This window comes from Cavia porcellus, unplaced genomic scaffold, assembly GCF_034190915.1.
Source record: "Cavia porcellus strain 051 isolate PalLab524CR breed Dunkin Hartley unplaced genomic scaffold, mCavPor4.1 scaffold_24, whole genome shotgun sequence".
NCBI classification, from domain to species: Eukaryota; Metazoa; Chordata; class Mammalia; order Rodentia; family Caviidae; genus Cavia; species Cavia porcellus.
In genome coordinates, this window is record NW_026947507.1 from 35,846,738 (window position 1) to 35,859,689 (window position 12,952).

A 12,952-nucleotide genomic window follows, 5' to 3' on the forward strand; every position below is an offset into this window, starting at 1 on the left:
GAGTCAAGACCACTGCGGTTTCCTGTTAAAGGACTAATGGGGGTACTCAGAGAAAGGCATTCACCCTGGAGGACCTGGACCCTTGTTCTCTTGGACCAGGGCAAAGAACCTGCTCAGCCAAAGTGGCAGCTGATGGTGTCACTAGCTTTCTTCTTGCAGCTCACAGTAAATGAGAGGAAGAACTCAAGGGAAGAATGGTTGGGAGTCTCAGCTGGGCGTGGTGACACGACTATAAACCTAGCACTTGGGAGGCCGAAGCAGGACATCGTCCGTGAGTTGGAGGCCAGCTTGGGCTACATAAACAAGTTCATGGCCAGCCTGTGCTACATAGTGAAACTGTCTAAAAAAAAACCCAAGAAACAAAAAAAGCCTCATCCATTCTAGGACTGGGACTGACCCAACAGCACAGAGGAAGCCCAACAGAAATTCCGGTCTGTGGCCCAGACCCAGGATCCTGGCACTGACTGATTTCCCATGGTGCCCAGGCTGAGGATAGACCGGTGACCTCACCTGTGCCCGGATCAGGGACTCAAAGCTGGGTTGGAAGTAGTCAAGGCGGCTGCCATAGAACCGTGGCATTTCATCCAAGAGCTGCTTGTTCTTGGCCTCGAAGTCCTCCCGCACAGGTCGCAGCTCTTCTCGGGCCTAAGGGTGGGAGCCTGGTTTCAGGACACAGGTGCACAAGTGGGAGTGGGGATAGCTGGTGTCTTGGGCCCTGCAGGTCCCCAGGTGAAGAGCAGAACTTGCTACATGGCCCTTCTGTCTACCCCGCCCCTCCTTCCGCTGACCACTTGCCGCTCCCTGTCCCTGGCACCTGGTGGAGCTTGGCCAGCACAGGCCCCGTCTTTTCCTTCTCCTCGTACTTCTCCACCTTGGCCTGCAGCCGCCGATAGTCCTGCAGCGCCTGCTCCCGGCGCTTCACCGCCATGTTGAGACTCGGGAACACACTGCCAAACCTGCAGGTACAGCCTGGTCGGATGTGGGCTCACGACTCCTTCACAGGTATCTGCAGCTAACCTGCTAAGTGCCGGACCTTGCTCCAGGCCTGGGCTCACTGGGCAGATAAGGCCCTGGTAGCCCAGAGCTCAGGGACAGAGAAGCCCACTGCACAGGACAGTTAATCAAGAGTGGATGGGGCTGGGCACCACTCTACTGAGCACCACATGAGGTGACAATGATGTCCCTTTCCTGCCGCTGCCACCCTGCCACCCATGGAGGCCTTATCACATTCAGGAGAGCTCCAGGCCAGGGAGATGACATGCGACTTGCCAAAGGTCAAGTCAGGTAGAGATGGCCCAAAAGAGAACTCAGTGTCCAAGTTCTCTGTCTGGCATCTCATGGTGCCACCAGCAGGTGACAGATCTGAAACTGGAAGCTACTTCTGGCCAAGAACATCTCTTCCTTCAAGAATTCCTTTGCACCACAGGAAAGCAGAAATGCCACAGTTCTATCACCACCGAAGGGCAAATGGCCAAAGCAGATGCTTCAGGAAAGTGACATGGGGGCTTCCTCCTACCTCCATGACTAAACAGGACCTCCATGAGAACTGGTCAGGGGTGGGCTACTTAGAAAGGGCACCAGTGGGGTCCCTGGGCACAGCCAGCTTGACGAGTATCACCTTTATACAAAGGCCCATGGGTCTGGGGACAGGCCTATGAAGTGAGATCTTATCTCAAAAACAAAGAAACAGAAACAAAGAGCAAAAAGCCTCAACAAATCAAGAGAACATATGAGGTAAGAACAGTGATGAGTGTGTTTTTCAGAGAACAGAAAACATAAACTTGGCCAAGCATTAAACTGCCCAAACTAAGTTATACCAAGAGAGCAGATTATGGTGGAATAGGGCTTATCCTCAAAGGCCACTGGGGTGTCCACACAGGCATCCCACCTAACTGAAAATGCTAAGGAACAGATTGCTAGAACGCTGGCCCTCAGCCATGCACCTGTTCACAGTGACTGCACTGAAGGCCAGCAGGTTTGCCAGGTAGAAGACACAGGTCCACTCTGCGGTGTGAACCAGGATGGCCCAGGCAGCAGCTCACGTGTCGCTCACAAGCAGGGCTGCAAGGGCAAAGCCCAGCAGCTGCCACCGCACTTCCAGCTGCCAGGGTCATTGCTCTCCCTTCCTGGGCAGCTGGGCAGTGTCTGGCTCAAGGCAGCAGGTGCACTTGGGCCTGAGAAGCCACCAGGCTGCCCTTCCCTCCACCCCAAAGGGACCAGAGATGTCCAGCAGCTGTTTGATCCTCTTGCCAGACGCAACCTGCTGCTTGGGTGGCCCCAGTGCCTGAAGCCTGGGTGACTGCAGGAAGAGCAACAGGGCACAAATGACATGGGGGGGGGTTCTTGTTCTGGCCACAGTGCCACACCACTTGGGGTCACCTCCTGGGGCAAGGACCCCATGGGGATGAGGCAGTGTGTGAGGTGTAAGTGTAGGGAGAGCGGAGTGTCACCCTGGAAGCTAGGCAGCCCTGGAGACCTCAGTGGTGTGGGTTCTGTGGGTCACCATCCCAGTCCCTTTCCCATAGTGGCATCTCCACGTGTACTCAGCTCTCAGGGGGGTACTATGTGGAAGGACCCAGTCAGTCCTGGATGATCACAGCAGCTGAATGCAGAGCAAGTGCGGATCCGGGATGCTGATGGGGAGAGCCTTGGGGACAGTGGCCTCGCGCCACGCCCCACAGATCTACCTAATAGAGGTTTCTCCCCCACAGCCTCTGGAACCCCACCCTCTCCAGAGGCTGTTGTTTCTTGGTGCACTCAGTTTCAGCACTGCTGGCTTCCCTGGGGAGGGGAACCAAGGCCACCCAGTCCTCTGATTCTCCAGGATGACAGTGGGGTGTCACATCTCTGTATCCAAGGGGCAGCCCCTGTGAGTCAGGGGACAAGTGTAGCCAAACCTAAGGTGGCTGAGGAAAGACCGGGGGGGGGGGGGGCTAGAATGCTGGGACTACTCCTGCCCCTCCCCCTCTTCCCATTTTATTCTTCACAGCCAAGAACAAATCATGGCAGCCCATGTGGTGGGAAGGGTGGCACCCAAGGGCTGGGGCCTCACAACAGGACTCCACCCCCACCAGAGCAGATGCCTCCTCCAGCTGCAGAGGGTCTGGTGACATAGGCAGAGGCTGGTGCCCTGGGACCCCACAGAGGTACCTGCCAACAGCCTGGGGGAGCAAGGCAGAGGGACCCCAGTTCTCCCCCAGGCATGATGGCTGCATGTTTACTGGTCTGCCACTGGCCAGACGTTCTCTGCTAGGCCTCTGCTGCCTCTGTAATTAGTGGTGAGATGGGAGGTGGAGGTCCCTCGGCCAGGTCTCCGCCCACTCAAATCACACCTCCTGCTGCCTTCTTGGCCTACCCAGACCTATGGCTCTGCTCCTGAGCTCTGCCCCTCCAGACAGGAAGCAGACTGAGACTGGGGGTGGCGGGGATTCCTCCATGTTCCTCCCAGCACTACACCCCTGCTGTCCTAGGGGCCCACAAGGCTCCGGTGGACAGATTCATGCGTTCCTGAGGAGAGAGGGCAGCAGGCCCCACCCAGGCCCTCCAGAGGCTGCTGCTTCTTGCTGCACTCAGTTTCAGCACCAAGCTGTCTTCCCGGGGAGGGGAAGCGTGGGGTGAAGGGGAGCAGGGAGGGAAAGAGGCCGGCTGGGAGGTGGGCTGGGTGCAGCCGGCCTGTGGGGAATGCCTGCCATTCCTCACTCAAGCCCACGCAGCCGGGATCTTCCACCCACCAGGAAAGGGAAATTGGAAGCATCCCTGTCCGATATGTGAACAGACCCAGGGGCTGGGGGATTAGAGGCTGAGCCCCCTTGGGGGGAGGTTGAGGGTGGCAGAGTGACCATGTGGCCATGATCTTCATCAGAGGACAGGAAAGCTGCAGTTTCCTGTTTCCGGTGTTGGGGTCCTGGGGAGCGTCTCTCCTGGCACAAGGCAGTGAGTAGGGAGGAGGCAGCAGGCAGTGGTGGTTTATGCGGTCAGGAGAGATCGCATGTCGGCCACAGGGCGCAGGAGCCAGCCAGGGTGGTCAAGGGCTCATGCAGGGGTCAGCAGATCCGTTGCGGAGATGGCGGCCACCCCCTGCCACGCCCCCACCTTCCTGGCAGGTGGTGGGCTGCGAGCTGGTGGGAAGCAGCCGGGGTTTCTCTCCATGTGGCTGCAGAAGCCAGGGATCTGATTTCAAGGCCGCCTCACTGGTTGTGAAATCAAGACAGCAGCCAGCTCCCCAGTTCTCCAAGCCGCTGTCCCTGCCTGGCTCTACCAGCCCTAGATGCCTGCAGCTGCCTCGGGGACCCTGAGGCCCTGACAGGCAGGGTGCTCTGCGGGCAGGGCCTATTCTGCCTGTGCCCCTTTTACTCAGCTCTGAACTTTTAGTCTTGGAGGCCAGGCCTGAAAGCCACCAGCCAGAGGCTCCCGGTGTGACACAGGGCTGGGGGAGCCCACTCAGGGAGGAGGCTGGGGAGCAGAGTGGGAGGAGGCGGGAGAAACCCCTTTCTGCACCAAGCTGGGCCTCCAGCTTTGCAGCGTGGGCCTGGCTTGAGAGGAAGCACTCTGCAGGTCAGGGGGACATTTTCCTGACCCCGCCTCTTGGAGCCCAACAGGGAAGGAACAGCTCAACACCCCCCAAAACCAGGGGCCAGAGGATCAAACTCTGCTCTTTTCATCTCCCTCCAGGCCCTGTTCCGGGCCTAATGATAATTAAGCAGAGCCTCATTCCCCTGGGCCTGGCGAGACAACTGCCAGAGACCACCGCAGAAGAGGTAATAAAGTACAGCTGCTGGGCTTCGGTGGGAGCCTTCGGAGGTCAGCACCCCAGGGGAAAGGCTGGAAAGGAAGGGATCGGGAGCATCAAGGCTTCGGCCTCCTTGCCCAGGGGGGCCAGGGAAGAGGCCTGATTGCCAACCAGGGCCTGCCACTCCGAAAGTCTTCTATAGGAATTCCTGGCCCTCACAGTCACAAGTGAGGGGACCCTCCCAGGCGGGACCCTGAGGCTGCACCCTTCCCACCCCATTTCCAAAGCCAGCGCTGTGGGCAGCTGCATTCCCCCGGGCTGAGATGAAAGACTGCCCTGTGTCTGCTGAGTGCTCTGCTAGCTGAACTCAGCTGGCCTGGCCCCATGGTCCCAATCACAGGCAATGGAGGCCAGGGCCAGGCAGCCACTAGAGCACTCCTCCAGCACTCTGGTGGGAGATGCATGGCCGCAGGTATGGCTGGGCAGGGCTGTGGCTGTGGGAATCTTGGCCTTGAGTCACGGAGCATGTGGCTGGAGGCCCAAGGGATGCAGGGAACAGGCTGCTAGGTTAGCTCCTCGGTCCCCAAGGTTCCTGCGCCTTTCCCATTAGTGCCCTGAGGCCTGTGTCCCCAGGTGACCTTACTTTTTCAAGGGTTCGATGACTGTCTTTTGGATCTGGTTCACCTGTCAAAAGAAAAAGGCAGTCACATCTGAGGGGAGCCACGCTCTTCCTAAAAGGGGAGGCTCCGAGCTCCTCAAGGACAGACCCATGGGGACCCAAGACTGGGGTGCTATGGGGGGGGGTAGTGTGCACAGAGGCCTGGGGCCAGGTTGCACTGTCCTCTGCACCCTGAGGCTGGGTGGGCAGAGCAGCCTCGAGAATGCCCTCAGGCTGGGGCAGGCGCTCACTAGAGGTCCAGAGGGGAAGGAGGTGGAGCCTGCCTCTGGCTACAAAGACTTAGTCACCTTTTCCTGGTTGAAGGCGTCCATCCGCTTCATAGCTGTGTCCAGGGCTGTCACCATGTTCAGAAAGTCCTGGTCCTGCTCACACAGGGGATTGGAGAGGAGGTCCAGGGAAATCTTCACTGCAGATTTTGACATGGCTGTAAGCAGCAAAGTGCAGTGAGCCCGCAGGCACAGACTCAAGGTCTGGATCACCCTGCAGTCCAGCACCTGCACCCCCTAACCTTGCCCCTTGCCTACCATGGCTGCACAGCTATGCAGGACCACACAGTGCCACCCTTAAGGCTGGATGTGCATTTCTGACCACAGCACCAAGCCAAGGAATTCTTGTGAGCAGCTTTATGGATGGCAATGATAGTATCTCTGACTCCAAAGGTATGGCCAGTAAACCCAGAACCTGAGGATATGCATTTTATTTTTTGAGTCAGGGTTTTGCTATGTAGTTCAGGCTGGCCTTGAACTCACAGCAATCCTCCTGCCTCAACTTCCCGAGTGCTGGGATTATGGGCATATGCCACCACTCCCAGAGAGAATATGCATTTTAAAGCCTCTACAAGGTGGTGCTGGCACATGACTCAGTCTAAGCCTCCCATGTACATGGGTAGCAATACCTCAGCTTGCACAGGGGCAGTACACTTTGAGGGTAACCACTTCATGCCCCGTGAGCCACCTGGAAGCCTGGAGGTCACAGGCAGCACCAGGGCAGGTGCTTGGTCCCACACTCACTTTCAGGTCTGAATATCTGCAAACAAAATTCTAGAGGCAGAGGGAGAGGGACTGGAGGTGGGGGCCTATCTGTACCAGTCCAGGGTGCTGCTGGCTCAGTCTTGGGGCAGAATTCTTATCTCTTATCTCACAATTCTTTCTTCTCCTTAAAAGCATTAGTTTAGCATGCCCTAATTGCACAAGTTAATGGGTTTCACAGCAGCATGTCCATATACTGTGCTTTGATTGTACCCACCTTTTCTAATACCCTCTCCCCACATCACATCCCCCTTTGCCAAAAGGTCCCCTTCTTCCTGCTTTCCCTCCCCTGATGCCACGTAAGCAAAGACCTACCATGTGTGTCACTAAGAGACTGGCTTATCTCACTTAAGGTGATGACCTGTGGTTCCATTCAGCGTCCTGCAAATGATGGACTGCTCTTCCTTATGGCTAAAGACTACTCTGCTACATGCGTCTACCACATTTTTTAAATTCCAGGCTGATTCTGTACTTGGCTGTCATGCACAAGGCAATGATGAACATGGTTGTCCAGGTATCTTTTGTATGCTGACTTCTGATTCTTTCTGGGACAGGCCCAGGACAGCTAAAGCCAGTGCTGTGGAGGGGTTTCCATACTGTCTTCCATAGTGGTGGCACTGTTACCCTCCCACCAAGTGTGTGACAGTTCCTTTTTTCCATGATATTTGCTATTATTGTTTTCTTGATAACAGCCATCCTGACTGGGGCAGGATGCAATCTTAGTGTAGTTTTGACTCCATTTCCTGCTGACTAGAGGGTGAGTATTTTTTCACTTATTGGCCATTTGTACTTCTCAGAAGTATCTATTCAGTTCATCTGCCCATTTACTGATTAGATTACTTGTTCTTTTGGTGTAGCAGTTTTGGAGTTTTTTATATATTATGGATATTAATCCTCTGTCAGATGAATGGCTGGCAAAGATATTCTCTTATTCTACAGGCTAAGAAGACAAGTATTTCTTTTGTTGTTTTTCAATACTGGAGGTCGAATCCAGGGAGCAATGAGCTACATCCTTAACTAATATTTCCTGCAGCATGTGGGGCCCTTCCTGCCAGTGAAGCCCAACCAGCAACATCACGTCACATTTGTTTTCGGTGGTGGTGGGGTAACCAGGACTTGAACTCAGGACCTCACTCTTGCAAGGCAGGCACTGAGCCACTGAGCAATATCCCCGGCCCAACTCATTTGTTACTACTTTTGAGATGAGTTCTGCTAAGTTGCCCAGGCTGGCTTTGAACTTGCAATCCCGTCTCGGCATCCCAAGCAGCTATTACTATTTGCATGCATCATCGTGTCTGGCCAACAGGCATATTTTTGAATGCAGAGTTTTTCCCCTAATGTTATGTTACTAAATTTAAGATGTTATCATGTGTGGGGTTGGTTTTTCTTTATTTTTGGGTGGTACTGGGACTCAAACCCAGGCCTCAGGCCTGCTGAGCAAGTGCTCTGAAAATGCTGCCAATCAAACCAGGACACACTAGCCAGTGCTATAGTACTTTCGCTTCCAGTACGTTAAGTATGTCTCAGGACTAAGGCCCTGCTTCCTGCCAACCTGTGTGAGGACCAAGGAGCCCCACGCCTGGCCCCAGCCTGCTGGCCCACTGGGTCAGGAGAAGAGAAGCCCTGGTGAGAATGCTGCAAATACTGCAAAAGGGCCACACAAGGGTGAAGACCAGCAATGGGAACCCTCCAGAAACATGGATGCAACGGAGGAAGGAACTCTGTGAAGAGACTTCGTAGGTTTAAGAACAGACATTATGCATCATTTGATTTGATTATGAAATGATCACATATGCCATAGTTAAGAGATAATAACCTTGAGAAAGCTGGAAAATTTTTGAACAATGTCCTTTTTTTTTTCTTGAGGGGGGAAATTCCTAAAAGTTGGGGGAGACTTTTCTTCCTAGGTTTCCTTCTCTTTCCTAGCACTCTCCGATCTCCAGGCTGCTGGCTTGGCTGAAGGGCATGAAGTCAGTGAACTGTGCCTCCTAGGCCACCAGCAGTGGCAGAAGTGGGTCTGGCATCCCACAGGGCACAGCCTGGGGCTCGTGTCTGGGATGCCCTAGTCCCTGTTCCAGATCAAACTCTTTTGCCTCTGCAGGGCCTGGGCAACCCCACATAGTCTGGAAGGCTGGGTGAGCTTTGTTTGGTAGACGGTATTGTTATGTAGCCCAGGCTGGCCTCAAACTCAAGGTGATCCTTGTGCCTCAACTTTCTGCATTCTGGGATTATGGGTGTGCACGGCTAGGCTGTGAGCTCTAAAAACTCAAGATAAAATAAAGGTTTTGGGCTTCCCTTGGGATCCAGAGATCTCTCCAAGTCTTGATCACTCTGAAAGTCATACACACTTTCTGAAGGAAAGATCATCTTTAGACAAAGCTTGGGGATTTTACATCCTGACTGGGAACTCAGAAGATTCTAAGCTCAGGAAAGGTATAATTTAATTCCCGCCAAATGCCAAGGCCAGCAGCTCTCTCAGTATGTCCCTGATCGCAGTGCTCCAGTGTCACCTGGGAACCCAGCAGAGACACATTTCCAAGCCTTAGCCACACCTGATAAATGAGAGATGGGGGCAGGTCCAGCATCCTGGGCCACCTGTGATGAGCTTGCTTGGAGGCTGTGCTCCAGGACAGCTCTCTGCCCTCGCTAGCTCCTTGCCTGCTCCTCTTCTGGGGCCAGGGACCTCAGACTCCACGAGCTGTCACTTGATCCTGTTTCTTTGTTGAAAGCCAGGCTTCCTGCAGCCACAGCCTCTTCCCTGGGGTCCCTGATGCTCTACTTGGTTCCAGAGCAACTTACTACAAAACAAACGGGAAGCTTTCCCCAGTGCATTCTGCCAGTGCAGATGTCTGGGAGGGGCTGGGGAGAGGCAGCAGGTCACAGCAGTTTTTCTGCTCAAGGGAGGCAGTGGACAAGTGCCCCCAAAGTAATGCAGATCCAGCGTGGACCCAAAATGCGCAAACAAACTCCTGAACCTGACCCTCAGCTCAGAGCGGCCTATCTGCAGGAGCACAGGACCTGGGGTTCGCAGAGCTGCCCAGGGGGTCAGCATGCGTGGCTGGGGTGCTCCCTTTTTCCTTCTGCACCATCTGCTCCTCACCCGTTTTCCTTACAGCACTCGACACATAACTTGCTTTATGACGCCGGCCTCATATCCTCCCTCTGAGGTGAGCAGCTACTGCCTGGCATCACTGTTGGATCCCCAGTCTCAGAATGGACATCTGCGACCTGTCCATCCAGGCCTCGAAGGCCCCGCTGAAGCGATGTGCAGATGCGCCCCTCCCCCAGGAGGGGGCCACCTAGGTTCACCCAGCCAGGGGCCTGGTCACTGCTGCCCCCGACAGTGGAAACTGACCATCACTGAGGGGTGACCAGGTGTTGGCACCACTCTTAGGCCTGTTCATTAGCCTATATCACGGTCACATCTGGTCAGAGAGGTGGGGACCAGCAGCACTTGGATCTCCTGGATGAGGAAACTGAGGCATAGTGAGTTTAGTGGGGTCCAGGGTATGGGTAGTGCCAGAGTTAGGGACTGGCTATTGGCCAATGCTGCAAGGTGGGATGGGGACAGCAAAGGACAGCGCCCTACTGTACCAGCTGCCCTCAGTCACCCCAGGCTGTGGCCCTGGCCATGGCCTCTTGATGCCACCCGATTCAGTGCTGCCTTTGTCTCTGGCCTCCTGGGCCTGTTTCCTCCTTGTTGCAAATAAGACCTCAAGGTCCTAGCTGTTTCCTGGTACCTGCTGGCCCACTCACCAGGCCTTGTAATGCTCTTTGAAAGGACACAATCATCCTGAGGGGTTCCTGGCCCTATACATGAGGCAAAGTTTCTGCTGAGGAGCATGGCAGCTCAGTTCCTGCCACCCCTGGAAAGCCAGGCCTCTTGTTTCTTCGAGGAGGAATCTCCATCTTCTCTCTCTGACCAGCCCAGGTTGTGGCTCAGGAAATGGGAAGTGGGTGGGGCACACCAGTGACCCGAAGCTTCTGCTGGCCATGGTGCCATCCTGACCTGGAATGACAGCAAGCTTAGGCCTGTATCAATTGCCACAGCAAGGTGGCAGGTACTCTGGGGAAGCAATGATCTGATGGGTGATAGTGCCCTGTGACACCACTGCTCAGTTCATGGCTCAGATGGTGCTGAGCTCACAGGGCACCCTGACCCCAGGTGCCATGCCAGGTGCAGGGCACGGCTACCCACCTAGGTCGGCATCCGTGCTCTTCTTCATGTCCTTCTGCAGCCGCTTGGTCTGCTCTTCCAGCCTGCAAAGCAGTGGCAGCCCTGGGCACCAGCCCTACTGCACTTAGCCCCTCTCCCCACTAATGCTAACAGGTGAGCCCCCCAGCTACTATGCAGGTTGCCGGCCCACTCCCACACCAGCACGGCGTGACCCTCTGTCTGGGGACGCTTCCCATGGCTTGAAGGAGGTCAAGTGCTCAAAGTTGACCTCCTTCCTGCAGCCATGTGCAAGAGGAGAACTCGTAGAATGTGACCTAAGTTGCGCTGTGCTACCAGCAGCTGAGCAAGGGCTTGCCCCATCTCCCACTTCACTCTCCAGGGTTTGACACTCACTGCTGAAGTTTTCCATATTCTCTTTCAAAGTCTCTCTCCACCTGTAACAAGAAAGAGATAACTCAATCAATGGAGAAATGACAACAGAGTGGAAAAATCTCCCGGCCTGCGGAAACTCTCTCCACACCCTCCTTGCAGCCCGCAGGGAGCCTGCGGCAGATGTTAAGGACACTGTATCCCTGTGTTCCCAAATTAACGAAGTGTTGATTTGGGGAGAAGTCCTCCCCTCCTGGAGGGGCCGGCCAGGCAAGTCACAGCGGGTTGAAGCCCTGTTCTGCCACTGCAGGGAGCCAGGCGCCAGGCTGGGTGCCCTACCTCACCTCAACCCTGGTGGCAGTCAGGGAGCTGAGTGGGACTGAAAGCCAGCCCAGGAGGCAGGCGGACGCAGAGAAGGTGGTTGTGGTTCAGGGCTGGCTCTGCTGCATACCAGTGGGGGGAACCCAGCAGGTCCTCAGTCCTCTCAGCCTCAGTTTCCTTCCTGCCTGGGTGGGCTCAGGGAAGATCTGAAAGGTCACATCTGTGACTACAGGTGGGAGAGCTATTTGGGAGCACAGGGGCCTCACCTAGGCCCTTCCAAGTCCACTCCAGTAGAGCTTTCTTGGCAGGTGCCGTGGGAGGGCAGCTTTCAAAGGGTTCCTCTGAATGGGCAGGGCCAGGGGATCCATGAACTCTGATACTAGCTGTAGAACCTGGAAATATGTCCTCACATTTCTCAGCCTCACTTCTCTGGTAAAATGGGGTAATTTCACTGAGTCATTCTCCATGACACCTCTGTCTCAGAGGTTTGTCATCAGACTTAAATGGGCAATATGTACAGAGCACAGTCAGGCGGCAGCTGGCCCATGACCGAGCACACTGAGCTGTACAGGGATGCAGATACAGACCATGACCTTAGCAGAGAGAAGGCCCAAGACACACAGGGTACAGCAGCAGGAAAACCTTGATGATGGCTAAGCACGGAGCCCTGTGCTACATGCCACGAAGGTTCTGCAGCTCTCTTTTCACCTCAGGGAGGTGGCCGCTGGGCGGCCTCCTGAAGCCTTTATCCATGAAAGGATGAAATAAGAACTAAGTGTGTCTTGGCCAGAGTGCAGCACTCTCAGAGACCCGAAGTGCCCCCCGAGTTGCTGTGCCCTGGCTCGTGCTCTTGTGCAACGTGCTTAGCGTGCTCCTGTGTGTGGGATGCCAGAGAACACCTGGTCTCCCCGGCTGATGACTGCTTGGACTTGCACAGCAGGGGACTCAGGGTTGGGGGGTGCCTAGGTGATGAGGGCTCACGCTGAAAGTGGCCAATGGGTTACAGCAGGGTGGGCGGCTGGCCCTCCACTCAGGGCTGTGCACACTGCTGCCTGACAGCATTTTGTTGCTCTGCTTTCAGAAGCTTACTAGGCCCAGGTCTCTCTGCACAGGGAGAAGACCAACTGAGGACAGCAACAGATCCAGCCCTTCAGAATATGGTGGAGGGAGTTGCATTCTGAGGGAAGGAGCCAAGTGGAAAAGATCTGAACATCTTTGCATGCTTGATGCGTTTGCCAAAAAGGCAGCTGGAGCCCAGTCAACAATGCAAGTGCAAACATATGTGCACCGACTGTCAGGGGACCAGGCCGGGCTGGGCCAGGCAAACTAGGTTAGCCCATGCAGGACCAAGCTGCAGACGGCTGTCCTCAGCCACTCCTTGCATTCCCTGGGCTCAGGGTGCAAGGCAAGGAGTGGCACTGTTCAGTGAATGAACAGATTGAGTGCCCCCCAATTTAAATTCTTGGTGCAAAGGTACATCACATCAGGGCTCAGGCAGAGGACCTTCTCTGAGCCCCTCTACAAGGGCATCGCCCAAGAGGCAACTGGGAGTGGGGCGGGCACAGGGGCTTGGCCGGTATTCTGGGCCTCTAGGGAGCTCGACTCTGGCCAAGAAATGCCTAGTTTCCATTTCATCCTTTCAGTCTGCT

The 12,952-nt window shown here is 55.3% G+C and overlaps 1 protein-coding gene across 2 annotated transcripts in view; it reads right to left on the reverse strand.

Annotated features, from left to right (window-relative positions):
• Bin3 (bridging integrator 3) overlaps positions 1–12,952 on the reverse strand; it is a 39,946-nt gene that overhangs the window by 2,664 nt on the left and 24,330 nt on the right. Inside the window, exons 1-7 of one of the 2 annotated variants that reach the window (XM_013143376.3) lie at positions 11,007–11,047; positions 10,635–10,696; positions 10,193–10,445; positions 5,696–5,832; positions 5,373–5,413; positions 815–956; positions 511–645 (exon numbers count right to left, since the gene is read on the reverse strand). In XM_013143376.3, the coding sequence (XP_012998830.1) occupies positions 511–645; positions 815–956; positions 5,373–5,413; positions 5,696–5,832; positions 10,193–10,280 (543 nt within the window). In that variant the 5' untranslated portion in view covers positions 10,281–10,445; positions 10,635–10,696; positions 11,007–11,047. Of the gene's footprint in view, positions 1–510; positions 646–814; positions 957–5,372; positions 5,414–5,695; positions 5,833–10,192; positions 10,446–10,634; positions 10,697–11,006; positions 11,048–12,952 lie in introns of those variants that run through there. The other variant, XM_003479659.5, reaches the window with a different exon arrangement.